Source organism: Sebastes umbrosus, chromosome 20 (genome assembly GCF_015220745.1).
Source record: "Sebastes umbrosus isolate fSebUmb1 chromosome 20, fSebUmb1.pri, whole genome shotgun sequence".
In the NCBI taxonomy this organism is placed as follows: domain Eukaryota; kingdom Metazoa; phylum Chordata; class Actinopteri; order Perciformes; family Sebastidae; genus Sebastes; species Sebastes umbrosus.
This window is the reverse complement of record NC_051288.1, coordinates 16,430,102-16,449,894: the sequence shown is the minus strand read 5'-3', so window position 1 is coordinate 16,449,894 and position 19,793 is coordinate 16,430,102. Positions and strand designations below refer to the sequence as shown.

The 19,793-nt window shown below is 43.3% G+C and overlaps 1 protein-coding gene across 37 annotated transcripts in view; it reads left to right on the top strand.

The window, feature by feature from the left end:
* tcf7l2 (transcription factor 7 like 2) overlaps positions 1-19,793 on the top strand; it is a 97,679-nt gene that overhangs the window by 60,480 nt on the left and 17,406 nt on the right. For 34 of the 37 annotated variants that reach the window (XM_037754500.1, XM_037754483.1, XM_037754494.1 and 31 more), the window contains one exon: positions 19,018-19,150. In XM_037754500.1, the coding sequence (XP_037610428.1) occupies positions 19,018-19,150 (133 nt within the window). Of the gene's footprint in view, positions 1-11,340; positions 11,575-11,965; positions 12,570-19,017; positions 19,151-19,793 lie in introns of those variants that run through there. The other 3 variants (XM_037754504.1, XM_037754506.1, XM_037754510.1) reach the window with 3 other exon arrangements.

Here is a 19,793-nt window from a genome sequence, read left to right as displayed (position 1 = left end):
GCCTCCATTATAAAGAGTGATATTTTCATCCCGCCGATTCTCGGCACTGCGTCAGAGCATTTGGTCGCTTTAATGCCGGGAAAAGCCTGCTCTTTTGACAGATAGTAGATATTCCCGACATCACTTGTTTGGACATTCCTGTCTTTTGTGACATGGAATAAAAGACGGGCAAGAAAATAAAAAGCAACTAAATAATGTCAAAAGATCAGAAATCAATGGGCCGGAGGAACGTGATCCGCACGGCTCCGTGTGCGACCGACCCCTCCCCCCCACCCAACCAACCCTCCCTCGCATTACGAGTGTCTTTCCACAGCCACTAAAGTTGCTTTTGTTCACCCCCTCCGAGATGTAACTCAAGCATGAGGAAGCCGTCTGACAATGTTTGGATATCGGCAAAAAATAGCCTTTTACTTAAAGGTTACGGGCCAAGGTTTATTGAGTTACATGTTCGTCAGCGACGGGAGGCAGAAGAGTTGAGCCATGAGAGGGCTTCATTAATGTGTTGGTTTGTATTTCACATTTTGATGTAACCGTGATGTAGAGGAGCAGGAAATGATCAATGAGGCTGTGGATAAAATGGTAGTTAAATGGAAGTTGGGTTTTGAGCAGATGTGCTGTTGTTTTTTTTATTTATTTAACAGAACAACATCTAATCTAATCTATGTAAAAACTATTTTTAAATAGGATTGTAAATTCCACTATATTAGAAATGTATTATAATATATTTATTTATGTAGAGGATGCAGTCCAAGTAATAAGCAGTATATATAAAAAACATTTTTTTTTTATTAATTTGTCCTGAATTTAAAATATAATTTACAAAAAAAATTATTATTTTATTTACATATCATTTAATTAGCGCAATGACCTACTGACATTATGGCTGCAAGGCAAACAAAATGTAATAATACATTTTTAAAATGAGTCGGTAAATTAATGATAAATGCTTATGTGAAGATTGATTTTGAAAAAAGGGCATAGCGTTTTTCCTGTAAAGCGTCTTTAATCTGATAATAGCTCCCCTTGTTGGGTAAGAATAGATACTGCATTTATCATCGTCATCATAGTATTTTTGTTAAAACTGTAGGTCACCAGCGAGCTACTTTATCGCCTCCCTTTCTTCCTAAAGAAATGTTGGACTCCTTTTAAAATGATTTTTACGGGTTACTCCAGAGGTTACAGTATAGGGTTTCAACTTCTGTGGGAGTTGTGATCTGTTCTAATGAGAAAAAGAAAATGCAGCACCACAATGCTTTGTGTCACCCACTGAGGCTGAGAGATAGACACAGGATTAAAAAAAAAAAGAAAGGGGGGGGAAAAAAACAATTTCTGGACATTTCTAGGAGATAAATTTAATTTCTTTGCTATTTGGAGGTCTTCTTTGAAAATGCAATTGTAATGAACACATTCAAAACTGGAGAATAGATTTACCCTCGGCTTCAAATAAGTCGGCGTTATCGGACTCTGTCATTCGCTCCTTCCCATTTTCGAGCTGCTAATTGATGTTTTTGATGTCGGCGAGAAAATTGAAGAAAATGTCATGTGTGAACCGGCGCGGAAGTTAATAAGATTGACTTCGTTGACTGAATTCACAATGAGCGACGGAGAGGCGTGTAATGGGGACTGCTGCGAATTCGCCCGTCCATCTGCCGAGGGATGAAATCGACACCTAGCGCGAATGGGCCCGTAGAGGTCGATATGCAGGGATGGAGCATTTGGGATGCCCCCTCCACCACCTCAAAAAAAAAATCTGGGTTTTGTTTTTGTTTTCCCACTGATTGGAGTGCATAAGCAGCTGTTTTTCCAGCCCGGGCCCGGCTTTTCGGCAAAGTCGTCTCCCAGGGCTGCCTCCCTCCTCGCTCCAAACAATACTCGTTCTTAATGCTGTTTTGAGTCTGAAAAGCCGCGGAGCTTCACAAAGGTTAGATTAAGATGTGGCTAAAAGATGCACCAATATCAGTTAGGGTCATTGCATATGCTTGGCCAATGTGTAACAGAGCCTGAACTTAAATCCCCTTAAATAAAAGGATAGAAGCACCACCGGGGTCGCTCCATCTTGAGCCATTTATCGGGAGCTGGCTGAAAGCCAAACGTAGCCGCTTCACTTCTCATGTTCTTTCTCTTAAAGTGAAATTTCCTCGAATTTATGTAATTATCAGTAAGAATTTCCCAATGTTTTAATAAATGTATCATTCATTTAAAAGTATTTATTTGTCGATTGACATTAACGTAAAGTGTAATGGGTTCTGCGTCTTTAATTGGGGTACGGATTAGTGGAGTTTGGTTCAGTGCTTCTGATTATTTTTCCTGGCCTAAAGGGGACTGAGCTAAACCCCTAATACGGCCAGTACCCCTAAGCGCTCTTCTTTTTGAAGACACCAAACAAAAAAAAAAAAAGTGGCCTCTGCTAGCGTTCGGCCCTCCGAGGATCGTGGATAAGGGACATTATTCTCAGAATAGGCAATTAATTCCGCTGGCAACGATCGGTTAGAGCTTCTTCCCCCACCGCCCCTCCAAACGCCCTCCTCTCCACCCTCCACTCGCCATTTGAAATGCTAACACAATGAAATATTTTTCTATTGGTCCGTGTCCCTCGGCTAAGCCACCGCCGCGGGCAAAGAATTTCATCGACTGATGAGACCACAGGCGCGCCCGATAAAAAGGTTAACTGTACGTGACACGCACTCCAAGTAGCCCGCGGTACCTTGAACTCTCAAGTTCTGTAACTTTTATTTGACTTTTTATTGTTTGCGAGGCCGGGGCTTGTTTGCCCGCAGAGGCCGAAAAAGAAGCCGTTTTCTTTTTTTTTTTTTGTCTTCCGTATTACTGGAAAAACGAGGATAACGTGACAGTTTTTATTTTTTTATAAAGCAATTTCCTTGTTTTTGATTGCGTTCTCCCTGCGATGGCATTTTGCAGACGAGTTTCTATTGTCGGCTGATTTATTTGACGGCTTCTTTCTCCATAAAAAGGAAATAATCAAATGCAACGCCTTTTCAGATGATAACTCAGGATAGTTTTATCCATGTAATGTGCTGTTTCAGTACGACTGATGAATTAATTTGTGAAAATATTCCCCGTGAAGAAAGTGAAATTGATTAAAAAGAATAATTTGCATTTCTACTGAATTAGTTTTATTATTCTGAAACAACCTTTCATTTACGGTTCCCCTTCTACACAACACCGTATACATTTTGTATCCATTGTGTTGGATTTTACAATAGCTTGGCTCTGCTCTGTGAGAATAAAGAACAATCCAGGTTGGCACATTTCTTCTTCCACCTTCAGGGATAGGCAAGGTAGACTGCCAGAGAGTGGGAGGAGGATTCCAGGCTGTTTTTAAATTGTTAGTAAAAGATATATGGGCACAGAACAGGTATGGCTGCTGCAGTACCCCCCAACCCCATCTTTCATGCACACACAAACACACTCGCGTACACACACACACACATACAGAGTGCTGTGCGAGGACTGAGGCAGGTGGCTCCCCATGGCTGCAGCTTCATGACAACATGCCATTAGAAATAGCAGGCCTGTTGATCAATCCTGCCGACATGACAGCTTCGCCGCGAGGCCTGGCTCTTTGAGTGCCGACGCCGCGGCAGCTCCCTCTCCCGTTTCTCCCCACTAATTGGTGAAGGTTTCTCTTATATATGCTCGTGGCACAGGGCTTTTTTTTTCTCCTCCACCACCTCCTCCTCCTCCTTTTCTTCTTTTTCTCCCTCTCCCTCTTTTTTTTTTTGCTTTTTTAGCTTCTCTTTCCCCATCCCCATCCACACCCCCACCGCCGCCACCCATTTTTATCTCTTTCTCTCTCCCTATATATATAAATATATATATATATATAAAATATATATTTTTTTGTTTTTCATTTTAACATTGTCACATTGGAAGTGATAACTTTGGATGAGATATTGCAAGTGGGTTGAGTAAAGGGATGTGAGCGCCGCGGGCACTGTTCGTTCTGTATTTTTTTGCGGGACTATCGGAGCTGGGATTTGACATTGACTCTAGGCAATGTGCATCAGCACCACATACACAATGGGGATCATCCAGAAGAAAAAAAAAAAAATTAAATCTTTGTCAGGTGAAATGAAGGAGAAACCAGACCTTTTGATACAATTGCATTTTTAATTGCATGGTTTATTTTGATAATTCCGGCACGGCTGCTATAAATACCACATCCATAATTAAGTGACACTGTGTCATTTACGTTGAAACTCATTTATTTTATTTTTTTTCCCCACAAACAGCTGTGCAGCAGAATTTGTGTTTATTTGATTTATCACGTAATCCCCCTTTCTTTCTCATCAAACAGAATTAAGTTGCAAAACGTCAAAACAATTGTCAGGGAAATGGCTGCGCGTCGCTCGCTGACTTGTCACGGCGCACGGGGCTGCTGCGTTCTGACTCCAACCGGCGTTCTCGCCGGCGCATCACTCTTAAACGCCACCCACTCTGAATCACTCCCAACTAAATAAATGAGGGGGGAGATAAGCACACATTAAATGTTTAACTGTCTCGCATTTGTCATCTGTTTTACCCCTCTTAATTAAACAGACGCAGCTTAGCACCGGCACTCCAAGCGCACACACACACACACACACACACGCACACGCACACACACACCCTGCCTGTGAGCACTGGAGCCTGAGCGCAAACACTGTCCTGCCGATGATTAATTTAGCCGTTAATATTTATTTTACTCCGTCCTGCTAAGTTAGCAGCTCAGTGGAGGGCGAACCTGAGATTTACTTCCTCACTCTTGCAGCCTGTCTTGTTGCAAAAAATGAGGAGGAAAAAAATATATTTTTTGTTTCCTTGTTTTCTATTTTTTAAATTTGTCCCATAGTGGTTTTAGCTTGTAAGAGATGGAAGAATTCTGTGGGCCGGCTGTGTCTGCTTCAGTATATTCTAGTGATACGCTGCATGTTGAAAACATTAACTACTACCTCCACCCAGTGGCACAAAATGAAAAAAAAAAGGCAGGTGTGATTGGCAGCACACAGTATTTAATGTAGTGGGAAGACTTGCCTTAAGCAAAGAGGGGGATGTATTCAGCACACAATAGTGCTGCTATCTCCCACTCTGCATTGTCTCTCTCATCGCCGACCTTATTACATGCCGTATTTGGCATGAAGAATCCCCTCCTTATCGACACTGAATTTTAATGCGAGTGCGCTTACATGGCCGCCTTATTCTAGTAGTTGTTTTGACATCATATTGCATTTTGTGTGTGTGAGTGTTGGTTTATTATTTCTCGGTGAATCAAAAAAAGCACCACTGTACACTGTGCTCTCAACTTGCTGACTGTTCTATAAAAAAAAAATGTGTTGCGATTGAACGTTTGCGTGGCGCCGGCGCTTTTTTAGCCGGTTCTCGGGGCATCGGCGGCAGACGTGGAAAAAGGGAAAGAGAGAGCTGGAGCCCGGGCCCGGGGTGAGTGGGAGAAGAGGAGAATTGGGGGGTTCCTCTGAAGCCCCCTCTCCAGATCCGAGGAGCGGAGCGGGGATCAAAGTGGCTTGTTTTATGTGGCTGGTGTGAGACTTTGAAGTCCCAGAGTCACCTACAGCACTCACTTCATCAAGTTCACTAGTGTCTTAATAGCAGATCAATAAGTTTCAAAGTCAGAGAGTTAATTTGATACCAGCGCTGATGTGATCACGCTGGGCCATAGAGCTGCTCCCTCTCGTCTCCCTCTCTTCCCCTTCTCTCCTCCTCACCTAGATTGGACCTGTTTTAGGCTCTCAACTTGAATTAAAGCCGCGGTGGGATTCTGTGTTCGGTGCCTGTTTCCATAGACGTGAACACTTAATCAGCGTCTGAGCTCGTGTCACAACAATTAATTTGTTTAATTAGAATTTAATTTACGGCGTTCCTCCGCAGCCGTTTGAATTTTAAGATCTACAATTAAGATCCATATTTTTAATGTTTGTATTATTAATGGGAATTAATACAGTCTGAGCTGCAGTGCAGATATTTTTATTTCTCTGATATTTTGGGCAACAAATTATTTAATTTGTCCGGCTCAAAATAATAATTATTAGGCTCAAATTAATGAAGTTATTTTTGATGAAATCCAGTTTGGCTCCCTAATTTTATTACATTTATCATTCTGAATTGGATCGAGTCTAATTCATTAGATGTATTATTGTGAGGTCTTTGTAAATATAAGTTCTAAATTGTAATTAAGTGTATATAATAATACACATTTAGGTAACTTTATAATATTAATTAAATTGATTAAAAACATAACAAAGTGATATTTAAAGTTTTATATGCGAATGGAGCGCTGGAAAAAAAAATTACGGTGAAGCCGACGGCTTTTGGAGATTGGAGGAACCGGGTAAACGGAGCGCTTTCTTATGCGCGCTATTCATCCCAGAAACCATCTGTATTTGGTTCCGTGACACCAGTGAGCCGGCGATGCTGGATCGGCACCCGGAGAACAAAAGGCCAATTTAGTATGTTCATCTAAGGGTTGCTAATGGTATTAGGGAGCCGGCAGGGTGGTCGGCAGGGGCCCGGCGCTCCAAGGTGAGCCCGCAGCTTGACCCCCGCACTCACACCGATTCACTGGGCTACTGGCATTAGTGCCCCACATCTGCCATTTTTTTTTTTGTGCGACCCCCCCTCTGTGCTTTCTCCTTTATTTTATCATTGTATTCTTCAGAAGGGCGCAAGTAGAAAATAAGTTTTAATTTGACCCAAATAAGATTTTGCATGCGGCCACTCCTCTTGACGGAAATCATTGAAAGGAATCAGATAATTGTGGAAAAAGCATTGTGAATGTTGCTTTCGAAGCTCGACTTTGTGTTGCTTGCAATATGTGAGAAAAGAGAAAAGGGTTTTTAAAATCATGCAAAAGACACAGTGATGCTTTGTGTAGAGAGGAGTGAAGAAGATGGCATGTCATCTGCTTAATTTTTCAAGACAGGCACCGGTAGGAATGCTTCAAATAGTTCAGATATGAGAGAGCTTTATATTTATTAAACCGTTCCAGGAATAATTTCCCCGAGAAAAATTGGAATGACATCATTGTGTTGGAAATATTTAAACGTGTGCATTGTGACATATTTGATGAAAAATTGTGCAGAGAGCCGTGTTTGACAGAGCCGTGGTTTCCCGGTGTGAAGCTGTTTGAGTGGGAAGCGGGTGGCAGAGCAGGGAGAGAGCTCCAGGATGGAGCTGGAGCGCTGCAGCGGGTGGTGCTGATGGAGGCTGTCTGTGTGGTCCTCAGCGGTCGGCGCTCCGCCGGGCTCTGCCGAGAGCGCTGGAGGTCCAGGGTTTTAATGAATGTTTCATGTTAAATTTAGCGCCAGCGTTGTTCACAGTGCAGCAGCGCTTGTACATCTTATTTCTATTAATGTTCCAACAAAAAAAAAGGTGAAAAAATCAAATCCAGATCTTCTTGTAAAAAAAAAAAAAGAAAATCAAGGAGAATAAATCCGTTCATCAAAAGAAAAAGAAAAAAAGAGGCATGTTCTTTGAATTTAAATTTAGTCTGCCGTCATCAAAATTATTTGTAATTTATGATTTCGAACCCTTAAAAAAATGTTTAAAATTATGAGTCAAAATATTTCTATATTCCTCTCCTTTTTTTTTTTCGAGGATCCCGCTGTTCATGCACCATGAAATCTTGCTTCATTAAAAGTGTATTAATCTTGTCTTGTCTCATGGGAGGTACCTTAAGATGATGTTGTGTCTTTTTCTTTAAATTGTTGAAGGAAAAAAAAAAAAAATCTTCCAGATTTGGTCCCTGTCAGTCAGAAATAATTGTGTGCTTAATCTTGTCCCTGATGGATGACTTGGAGTTCAGCAATGGGCCAGCTCCAATGACAAATACAATATTAATATTCATTAACTGCTTTGACAATGCTAATTTTGATGCAGTAGTAAAGGGCCTTCCAAAGTTAGCGGCCAAAGCATCAGAGCTGAGCAAGGTGGCAAGATAATTTGTGCTGCTTTGCTGAGCTGAAGGCTTTTAAAGTCTTAAGCAGGGGAAAAAAAGGCTAGGTACCACAAACAAAATAAAAGAGAAAGGGAAAAAGTTCAGACGCATTGGAAACCAGGACGGTGGAAGTAATACGATCAAGAGACGGCTACAAAAATTTGACACCTCCAATGCTGCATCTTTGAGCAAATCTTTTTTTTTATTTAAGCAAAAAACTTGCAACAAAAAAAGGAGCACAACATGGTAAGTCAGCACATTCTTGATTTTTTGTTTAATCTTTTTGATCTTTTCAATTATCGCTATTTGAAGATCAATAGTCATTTTTTTTCTGCTGTGGTTAAAAGGCTCACAGCGGTGGTATAGTGGATGGTCGGATCACGGCTTTAAGAGTGGGCTTCCTCTCTTCAAGCCACCAGTTGGCCGGGTTGAATTTTCTATTGCCAGCTCTCCCGAAAACCACACAGGGCTTGTATCCATTTATTGGTATTTTTGGTATTGTTTTAACTGCTGTTGTTGGCTTGTTGTGTGGCAGGTTTGACTTTGGAGTTGGGGTTCCTTTTCCCCCTCTCAGTTGTCTTAAGAGAGTTCAGGCAGGATAGATGGAGGTGCAAAAGCTGCACTACAATGCCGGGCTCTTTTGCTGATAAATGTCTGCTTTTTGTCTTTTGTGTGGCTGCTTTTTTTACATCAAAAATCGGGGCGACCGACGGGCAGGACCGAGGGGCGACGTGGCTGCGACACCACACACCCTTTGCCCCGGATCGGAATGCTTTCTCTAGCCTTTTTTTTTTTTTCCTGACACTTTTTCTGCCCGGCGTTTGTGTTTTTGATTTTGTATTTAATTTAGTGTGACTCGCGGTGAATGGAGCGTGGCTAGTTTTGGGGATTAATGACATGACGAGAGACACCCCGCTGCTTGAGTTTAGCCAAGTTAGGGCAACTCCTATAGACGGCACTCCACTACCTTTATGTCTGCCAAGCCGCTGAATGAAAGCCTCTCTCTTTCTCTCCCTCTTTTTTGTTGTTCTTTCAACTTATCAAAGAAAGAGAGATGGACACAAAAGAGCTTATTAGGGGGGATATGAAGATGGGCGAGGGGGAAAGAGGGAGTCCCGGTCAGACGCGGAGAAGAGCAGCGCAGCCTGAGAAGTGTGCGTGTGAATGCATGAGGGGGCTGAGAGTGAACAGCCATCTCTGGCTACCGCGGTCCTCTCCGCTCTGGGACCTGAAGGGGCTGCCGTCCTAAGTTGATCCAGCGTACCTGGGCTCTCGCCCGGTCCTCCGGCCGCTTTCTTATCGGCTTAAGCCATCGGGTGTTAGCGAGGGGCTGCCGTAGATGAGGTGCTGCCCCCCAGTGGATTAGTGGCTGACATGGTGGTGGGAGTCTGCTTGGAGTCTGTGCACTACCACGAGTGCCAGCATGCTTGTTTTAACCAGGAACCGAGCAGCATCCCAAATACAGCTCTTTTAAATGGTAAGACTTTTCAACATTTTAATTACAGCTGTGCTTTTATTTGCCGCTGCTTGTTTGGCTTTAAATATAATGTTTTGATTGAATTTATTCATGGTTATTTTTTATGGGCTCCGTTTGGCAATTTATAACACTTATGTTGCTAAGTGACAGATTGACAATTTGGATAATGAAAGGCAGTGTTTGATTGCTTTGTCTTGACAGCCTGACAGGGGTGCATTATTCTAAGACATCAAACTAAATATTATTATTGCTTATTGTATGGTTAGACACAATTATATTAAATCTACTTGATAAATACCATTATTTTTATTGAAGCAATTTCAAATATTACATGTTGTATTGACATCTACATTTAAGGAGTTTTGATCGTATCTGCTGTTTCTCTGCTTGTGTTAACATTAATACATCAGGGTTAATATTTTTTTATAGTTCATGTCTATAATCTTAATGTCATTTTTAATCAAATCTGATTTTTGTCAATAACACAATTATACCGTAATTATTACAGTATAGGCTAAAAGAAGAGACTTTGACATTAGATTTGTTTAAAGTGTTTTCTCTTTGCGTTTTTTTTTCTTGCATTGTTCAAATTTATCTGTGAAAATAATGAATGTGTAAAAGGTCAGAGGCCGTTCCGTGTCGTTCTTTTGTAAAGTTTTTGTCCTTCCTTTTTTTTCTTGTATTGCACACTTTTTGGTCTCGTGCGAACATCTCAGACAGTGGAGTGGAATAGAGTATTTTTTTTCTCCCCCTGTGCTCTCTTGTGTTGTGGCGTTGATGCCATTGTCGCCGGGTGATTGGGAGCTGTCCATCACTCGCTGGCGAACTGGCAGTTTACTTAAGAAAGTGCACGTGGGACAAAAGGAGATGGCAGGAGTGTGGCAGGCCGGCTGAATAGAGGGAGGGCAGGCAATTAGCCACCGCCTTGTCGGGGCTCTTTTACTTGTCAAACTGGAGCCCCGGCGCTATTGTCCACGCTGTGTAAAGGACATTCCCAGGGCTTTGTTTTGGCTTTAAGGGCCTCAGGACTGCCTGCTGCAGGCCAGGGGACGAGCAGGGTCCTAACAGAGACAGAGAGGCTGAACGAGTGCAGCAGGAAAAGAAAGGAACAGCGTATTAACAGAAAAAGTCTTTAGTTGTTTCTGTTGCCAACTTTTAATACGCCTTAATACAGCTGAAAAACATTAATCCTTTTTGTTTTATTGGCCTCGCTTTTAAAGATATTTTTTTGTTTTATTTTTTCCAACATTTCTAAAGTCCCTTTATTTTTTTCATAATTATTTTCCCCTTCAATAACCTTCATCGGGTTATATTAAAAATATATTACACGTTACTGTGCTTGCATGGATTTTTTATTTCCTATAAATATTTAATTTGTCGTGGTAATTAGTCAGATTCAGGTTGTTAGAGGTTATAAAAGGTAATAAACGGATGACATGGCTTGTTAATTATAGAAAGTAAAAATACAAATTAGATTTACATTTAGAAACGGTTTATTCTGTTGTTAGATTTTGTGATATTTTTAAGTTACTATAAAAAATACAATGTATTTATCTGATGGGGTTTAACATTTTTTTTCCTTTATTTATTAATAATCTTGATAATATTCCCTTAATATTAAATGTTTAACGTGGGGAACAAATATTTTCTCTCAGCCATCTCAGGAAAAACACAAGATTTTTTTTATTGACTTATTTTTTTAAATTAGTATTTGTTAAAAAATAACGTGGCAGATTTTAGGAGCATTTTTAGTTTTCCAAAATACCAAATAAAAACTCATGTATTTGATGGAGTTCCCCTTTAATGCACCATGTCTGTGTCTTGCTCTGATGGCCAAACAGATCTCTTGAATTTCTTTGCGCTTGTTGAAAGAAAGTCTTGACCGTGCGAGACTCATCATTTGACATGAAGAATAATGGATTTGAAGGTGAAATAGTTGCAGAGAAGAAGAGGGCGGTGAGGAGGGGCTGGAGGCCTTGTTCACATGAACCTTGAATGGGAGACGGAGTTAAGAGAAGAATTGTTCTCCACTCTGAGGTATTGTTTAGAAAAAAAAATAAAAAGGATTGCGACGAAAAGGTGCCACGTCCGTGTCAGAGTGAAGACTTCCTCTCCCTCTCCCTCGGTTTCCCCCCCTGGAAAGCGGGTATGAAGAGGGGACTGTCAGCATCACACAGATAAAGTGACTGTTGGCCACACTTTGCTGAGCCTGCCCTCCCTTTGTGGATGTTGTTGTGTCTTGTTCCTTTTTTTTTTTTTCTCTCCTTCTTCTATCTCTCTCCCTCTCCTGCTCTCTCCTCTTTGTCTCCATCTCTCGCCTTGCTCGCTTTACCTTGTAGCCAAAGCTTTTCAAGCTGCCAGTTCGTCTCTGGGCATCCTGGAGGCACAGCAGAGCCCACACACATACACACACACACATATACTCTAAGAAAACACAGACCCAACGTACAGTAGGGATTTGGGTAATAACTGATTTGTGTGTGTGTGTCTGTGTGTTTGTGAGTATTTTTTTTTTGCTAGTGGGAAGACTGCTGCAGTGCTGAGAAGCTGCTCAGAGTAATTTTTCCTCCTCTCTGTCCACATTCTTGTGCTTCTTGTCACCGGCATCAAAACTTTCCCTGAGAAGAAGACTTCTGGTCGCTAAGAGCAAGAGCGTCTGTGGTTAGAGTTTTTTTTAAGGATGGCTGTGGGTGGGTGACTGTGTGTTTGTGGGTGAAAGTAGGCCTCAGACCCTGAACCCGCACACTCTCTAATGTCAAAACCTGAGGGAACAATGGTCAGCCGGCCACGGCACCAAGTGCAAAGAGAGGGGGGACGATAAACACACACTGCACACGCACCACACATGAACAGTGGAGGAAGGAGCCAAGGCAGACAAAGAAGGAGAAGTGGAGGAGAGAAGCGGCCAAGAGAAGCGAAAGGGCTTCTCCCCGGCGTAGAGACAGGGAAGGAAGGAGGAGCTGGGGGGGCCAGGTGGAAGGAGAAGGAGGAGGGGGCGGGGGTGGGACCGAGGGGGTCATGTACCCGCGGGATGGAGCTTCAGCCGGGCCGGAGGAGACGGGAGCCAAGGCAGGAGTCCTGGGCCCGGGGCTCTCTCTCCTCCAGCAGGTGGGCTGCTGGCACCTCAATCTGAGCAGCTGGGTGAGTAACGCAGCAACTGCTCCCCTGCTTCTTCACTGTCTCTGCTTTTTCTTCACACACTGAAGGCTTTTAGCATTATTCTGACAGGTTGTTGTTGTTGTTGTTGTTGTTGTTGTTGTGGTGCAGGTTGGTAGTGGAGGGGAAGGGAGGGGGGGTGGTGGTAGTATTTGGGCGGAGAGAGTCGTGGCCATCTGATTTTTTTTTTAAAGTGTTTAAAATGTGCCGCCACATGTTTTTGTGCGTGTTATAATAAATATGCATGCTAATTAGGGCTGTGTATTGACAAGAATCTGGCAATACGATATCATGATACAGGGTTTACGATTCAATATACTGTAAGCAAGGCGGTATATTGCAATTTAAATCAAATTTTTGGGAAACTGTCATAGTATAAAGAACACACCGCCATATGCATAAAATCTGAGTAATAAAAAGTTTATGCAATCAAAACAGTGGGATCTGCATTTGCATGTATCACAGTCCCTGTAACATCCAACATCATAACACTACTTTGAGAGGGCACATACACTGAGAGGGCACATCTTTTTGCAAATTAAATAAAGTATAAACTGAGTTAATCTTTGCATGTAAACTATTAATTAAAAATCAATACAGTGTTTTTGATAATCAATACAGTATCACAAAACATAATATTGCGATATTTTCTTACACCCCTAATGCTAATGGCTCAAACCATGGGTTGACACACTTTTAAAAAAATCCCTAAAATGTTATTGATACTCTTAAATTGAGGCCTAGATGATAAATGCATCCAAGTTAATTTAAAAAGTGCATTTTGAGGAACACGGTTCTCTCTCGAGAGGAATATTATTTACTCGACAAAACATTATTTGATCGAGCTCATGTCTTAACCATGAAATGTAAAATAAGATTTCAATAACCTCGCAGATTAACATATCCCTTTGTTAATGTTGCCACCCAATTCAGATTCTTAATTGCCTGGCTTTCAACTGAAATTCTGAGGGGGCTGATTGCATTTCAAAAGGCAGAATTCAGTCTGGCTCTTAACACCGCAATACAATATCACCTCTCAGAGAAGCCCCCTTTAAACTCAGGTACGAGAGCTCAAGAGGCTGTTTACATTGAAAAGAAAAAAGCTTTAACACACGTGTGTGTCTTTTAAGAGGCGATTTGTCTTCACAGAACACAACAGTTCTACCAAATACCACTTCATATTTAAGCTATTTGTGCGCAGTTTTTTATTTGTCTGTGACATATCAGAACACGTCCTTTTCTGTGATTCCATTTGATGTGCCGACTATCAAAGATGGGAAGCAAAAATAAATGGTGACGAACGACTTGAGTGCTAGCGAAGAGAGCAGGAGGGAAAAGGGGAGCAAAGGCTCTGGCCCACATAATATTTTTGTTCGGCGCTCTGATCAAGCAGTCGGCGTGTCACTGCAGCAAAGTGAATAGATTAACTTTTAAATATACTGTGGTCTCGGGAGCCCCCTTGCCCTCGGAGACGCATCTTCTCTGCGAGAGAAAACTGATCAACACCTCCATATCTGCTTTTTAAATCCTTTTGCTCCCCCCTCTACAATTCCCAGGTTCTTAATATTGTGGAGTTTTTTTTTTTCCTCTCTAGTGATTAACCAAGAAATATTATCTCTGAAATGTAGCTGGTTTTTTTTTTTTTAATCAGCGTGGTATGCTGCAGGATCGGCGGCTCTGATAAGCCTTTAATTTGTCAGAGCATTTCATATTCCATCGGCGTTAATCTCTAAGTATTCCTTTTAGATTGTCTGCTTGAATCTGAGGATTGATTTGACTGAGGAGTGCTACCAGGGCTAGTGTGTGAATGTTTGCGAGGAGATGAAGATCTTTTAGCCTGGAGGGGGCACTCTATACCTCCCAGAGGAAAACAGCAATCATGTGTGTAAACAGAATTTGAGTGATACCAGATGATTCATTAGATCGGTGGCAGCACAGTTTGTACTTTTTTGTTTTGCTGGAATCAAATAGTGCGCACTTACAAATTACTCTGACACTTTCCCCAAAGCTGCCTAGTATTGCTGTTGTGTGTGTGTGTGTGTTTTCTGCGTGGTGTCGCTCCATGTGCCTTGGACGTGGGCCACTTGCACGCTCTGGGAGAGGCTCAGGGCGCTCTGGCAGCTTTTTCTGCTTGCTTTGGAATTCGGAGGCCTGAGAGGACCCCAATCCATCACGGCACTGTCATCCCCACATCTCTCCTCTCTTCCTGGCCTCCCCTTCCCCTTCCCCTTCCCCTTCCCCGGCCCTCACTACAGCTCATTAGCGCCCCGCAAGCTGTTGTGACAACTCATCATATCATGACATAAAGCAGAGAGACAGAGGCTCGAGCCCCCCCACCCGTCCAGCCACCCCTCTGGGCCTGCGAGGTCGCCACCTTCACATTTAGGGCTCAAATTGGCCCTGCGAGGTGCCACCAGGCGGAAATGCAAGGCCAACAGCTTTTTCCTGTCCGGCCTCCACCTCTCCGTCTCCCTCCCTTTTGTCTCACTCCGTCCTGCTGTCACTTTCTCCTGTACCCCCCTCCTCTCTCTCTCTCCCCAGAGGTCCGACTTGAAGCAGCTCATTCATTTGTCCACTTCCAAAAAAAGGGGCTCTTTTCACACGGTGGCGCAACAGCATTCAGCCAGTATGGGAAATATTTTACACTTGAGATAACATTATGCTCGTTCCAGCGTTGCAGCTTGTGAAATGAGTTTGCAGAGTTACTTTGTTCGAAGTTTTTGAAACCAAAAAATAGTGGTGTTTGTTATCCATCAATGGCTCGTAGATGTGTAGTAGACGGTGATCACAACGACACCAAAAACTAAATTCAGGCATACGAGCATCTTTGAGGCATCTTTGAGCCTTGAAGCTGGAAATAGAAGAATAGAATAGAATAAATAGAGCCAAGGCGATATCAATAACATAACCAGAGGCGGCAACTACTGCTTCTGTTTGTGTCTGCTGTACTTAAGTGTGCTGCCTGCACTTCACAGCGCTGGCCCTCCTCAGCAGCGGGCGCTGTATGTGTCCTGGACGAGGAAGGAGTCAATGTGCTCATTGATGTTCGTACAAGAGTGCGCTTTTAAATTTTTCTGCAGGGTCTTTTGAATGCCAAATCTTCTTTTTTGAGGCTCGAGAACCTGCTCTTTACGACTACAGAGCGAGCGGGTTTTTTGTTTGTCTTCTGCTATATTTGTTTATTGTAATGACGGAGGTGGTGGGAAGGATGCGAGTCAGCGGGGGTGTAAGGGGCAGGAAGTGTTCTTTCTTTTCCCCTGGCTTTTGTCGAGCAGGGAGAGTTAAAAAAAAAGCCTCCCACGTCGTTGCCTGCTTTTGTTTCTCGGCGCTCTTTGGGCTCCGTGCGGCTGAAGCACCCCAGCAGCCTGCCAGAGGAGTCCTGGGCTTGCATTGTCCCGCGGTGGCAACTGGGCAGGTGCTCGGGCCTCCTTTCCGCTAGGGGACCACCGGGTGCTGCCTTGACGTCAGCGGGAGGTGAAGTGGATTGCGTGTGCGGTGATCACGTGGCATGTAGAGTGAGCAGGTGAGCTGATTGAAGACATCAGATCACAGGAAGTCCACATCAGCTCACCATATATGCGTTTGGTGATCAACATCACCTATGTCAGCAGAATGAAATCAAAGAAAAGACCTTTAAAGGAATATAAAAAGATGGAAATGGGAATGAGTTAGGCTGCACTATTATGGCCAAAAGGATATTAGGAGATTATTCATTGATTTTGGGGGACAAAATATTTTTATTACAATTTCACATTTAAATAAAACAAATCGTTGCACCATAATAAGACTGGTTCTTATACACAGTTCATCTCCTTGAAGCAAAATAAAATTCTAGCAAAACTTTTCACACAAAATTAAATCAACAGAGCACTGCTTTCACTTTTCCGTCGTGCTACATTCCTGCCAATTGACAAATCTCTGCATCAAAATAAGACTTAAATAAGGTTCTTCTTCACCTGAATTCAGTGCATTTTGATTTCTTCTGTTGTATAACAGAGCAGACGGGCAAATAGAGTATATTACTCTTCTACTTTGGACTGCAGCTGCAACATTCGGGAAAGTTTTTCTCAGGCTTTCCGCTGTAGGGAACACAGCTACTCAAAAGTGAAGGCAAAACTTCTCAATCGCCCCCTGGTGGCTGGCTGGTAGTTTAGGAAGCGCTTGATTTCATATGCAGTTTTCAGTTTGAGCGGAGCATTTTAAACGTCAATATTGCAGTCAATCATATTCATTTAATCGTGGGAAGTCAAAATCTTGATCACGTTTAATATTTGATTTATTGTGCAACCCTAAGTTTGTGTTGCCATGTTCTTTTTCTCGTCTGTAGTGGACTGAGCCGACCGTGGAGGCAGCAGCCCGTTGTTATTTGCCTCGCTCTGGGCTTTTCAGAAAGAAAAAAAAAAAGAGCACACTCTACTTCGACCACAAGTGACTATGATGTAAATCGGCTGGCTTCTAGCTCCCCTCCGTCTCTCTCGGTCCCATACACACCCCTCTCTAACACCCTCTGTCTAAATGTGGACTCAGTGGATGGGCATTTTGAACTGTCCTCTCAATGGCCGGGGCCCCTGGACAAAAGAACTCATTTAAATGGCCACTAAAGCTTTTTCAGCACCGAGAGATGAAGAATTGACAACATTCTTTCACATCATTACCCGAGGGAGGAGCGAAGGAGGAGGTTAGGAGGTGAGAGATAGATGAGGAGGGTGGGGGGGACGACGACAAGAGGCCATCTTCTAGCATCCAGCTGCAGACTCATCAGCTGTCATAACCCCCTCGTCCTGATTGTTTTTCTACCAGTTTATTCTTTTTCATCCCACTATTTCTAGATGTGCAGATCAGATCAGGAGCAACGAGGAGTGCCTTGCTTTTCTTTTTTTTTTAACGAATCCCATTCCACCCCCCCCACCACACCACCCGACACACAAACACACCCCCAACCCCTCTCTGCTTCTCTCCTCCATAGCCTTTTCAGCTCAGGGCTGTGAATGAGTCCCAGGAGTCTCTCTGCCTCCCTGGAGTTCTGCTGGGGTTCATTAATCTTTCATTGGGACCATGGCAATAGGGAATGCCCCCCCCCTTTCCCTCCCCTCCCCTCCCTCCCGTTCTCCACTCCCCCACCACTGCCACTACAGAATAGAGGTCTAGATGGCCAGGCTTGTACGGACCATACATATGGTTTAGCTACCCAGTGAGAATTTAGCACGGGATGGACTTCTGGTTGTATTAAGCTCTCACACGGGCCTCCGATATTAACTTCAGCCCGGGCGGGTGATTAGTTTGCAGCGTTATGTTCTGCTCACATTTGTCTCGCCCTGGGCCCACAGCTTTGCATTTGTATTGTCAATGAGCATCGGGCAACAGAGCATCATTTGTATGTATGCCCCCCTGCCAACATCTAGTCCCATTAATGTTTTTCAAAGTCTTTTGGAAATGTGCCACAGTGGAGCGCTTTTTTTTTTTTTTTTTTTCATGGGTTAAAGTCACTAATGAGGGTGTGTGGCCTATGAGAGAGCACACACATAAGCAGCTCTCCTGCTCTCCTCTCCTCTCCCCCCTGAACATATCATCCATGTTATGATAAGCCTGATTAGTGCTGCTTCTTTGACTGCTGAGGGCAGGATAAGGATGTGTGGGTAAAGAGGCGAGAGCAGCCTCTTCTCCAGCAGCCTAATCTACAGCAGAGCTCTAATCTGGTTATCTTGTGGTCGGGGGGACTGTGTGTGTGTGTGTGTGTCTGTCTCAGCCTTGGCCTGATGAGAGGGGCTGAGCTCCGGTTAACGCAGGGGCCCACGGCAGCACACCCCTAAAGCTCCACTGTAATCTTTGGGTAATTGAAAAAAGGGGGCCTGCACCACTTAGGAGCACAAAGAGAAGATTACATAGCTAAAACTAATTTGGCAAAAATGCAGAAATGGATTTTCGGGCCCCACCTCCTCTCTCTCCTAACCCCTTTTATTACAATACACCCCTACCCTCCGTGAACCGGGCCCCTGGGGGGAATGGATGAGGAAGAGGGGAGTACCAGGAGGAGGAGGAGGAGAGCGCCGACTGGAGCTGCTAATGACTGTGGATTTACACGCGCTGCCTTGATTTCGTGGTTTACAGATGATCGATTACTTGACTGCAACCGTGGTTAAAAGTGCCTCATCACAACATCAGACCCAAATGTGAACTGGCAACCTCCCCAAGCCTCTTAGATTGTGTTACTGAATTCCAGGGTGACACCGCAGAAGTGTTTTTAATTACAAACCGCACTATTTTCGCTGTGGCTTGGCGGTTTGGCGGCCCCGAGATCACCGTGAATTTGATAGCTCTTCTTTCGAGTGGTAATTCTGTGGCAGGCGCCTGCGATCTCTAACCCCAAAACCCAAATATTAACACCCTGGCCTCTTTTTCTTTCCCCTTTTTTCTCTCTCTGTCTTTCTCTCAGTCTAATAAGGTTCCAGTGGTACAGCACCCTCACCATGTGCACCCTCTCACACCTCTGATCACCTACAGCAATGAGCACTTCACACCGGGGAACCCCCCACCTCACCTACAGACAGACGTGGATCCCAAAACAGGTATTTTTTTCCACTGCATGCATGTGTATTTTTTCAGTTAGCAACATGCTACTTGATTCCTGTGAAAAACACCTTTTTAGAAAACAGTACAGTGTGTTTTTAGAGGTGTCAGGATGAGACTTCTGAACGCCCCAGTATGTTTTCAAGAAGTTGAGAAAACCACAGAGGCAGCTCTCCTTAGATAAAGCACGTCAACTCTCAGAAAGTGTTTGCACCCATGGGTGTGTAAATGTTTTATTATGCCCTGGCCGCCACCACGGTTCACATATACACGACTCTGTTTGTCTTGATGGCGTCCGCCTGTCTGTCTGTAGATACAATCTTGTAAAAACAATTCAAGATTGTGTCACATGTGTCAAATGTCATATTTACCATACAGTTATACCATAAAGTAGACTGCGTTGTTTAAATTACTATCCTATTCAAGTATTATGAAATATAAATGTCAAATTTGTCCATTAATTGCTCATTTAATGACCTCAGAAACATAACTAGGACTGTTTACGAGACTGTGAGACTTAAAGAGGGACAAAGTCATCTCAAGTACTTCTTGTGTCAACTGCTGCTCTCATCTGTTCCTGGTTGATTTAGCCATCACGCTCATTAACGTGGTTTGGCTTCAGTGCAAAGTGGCCTTGCAAGA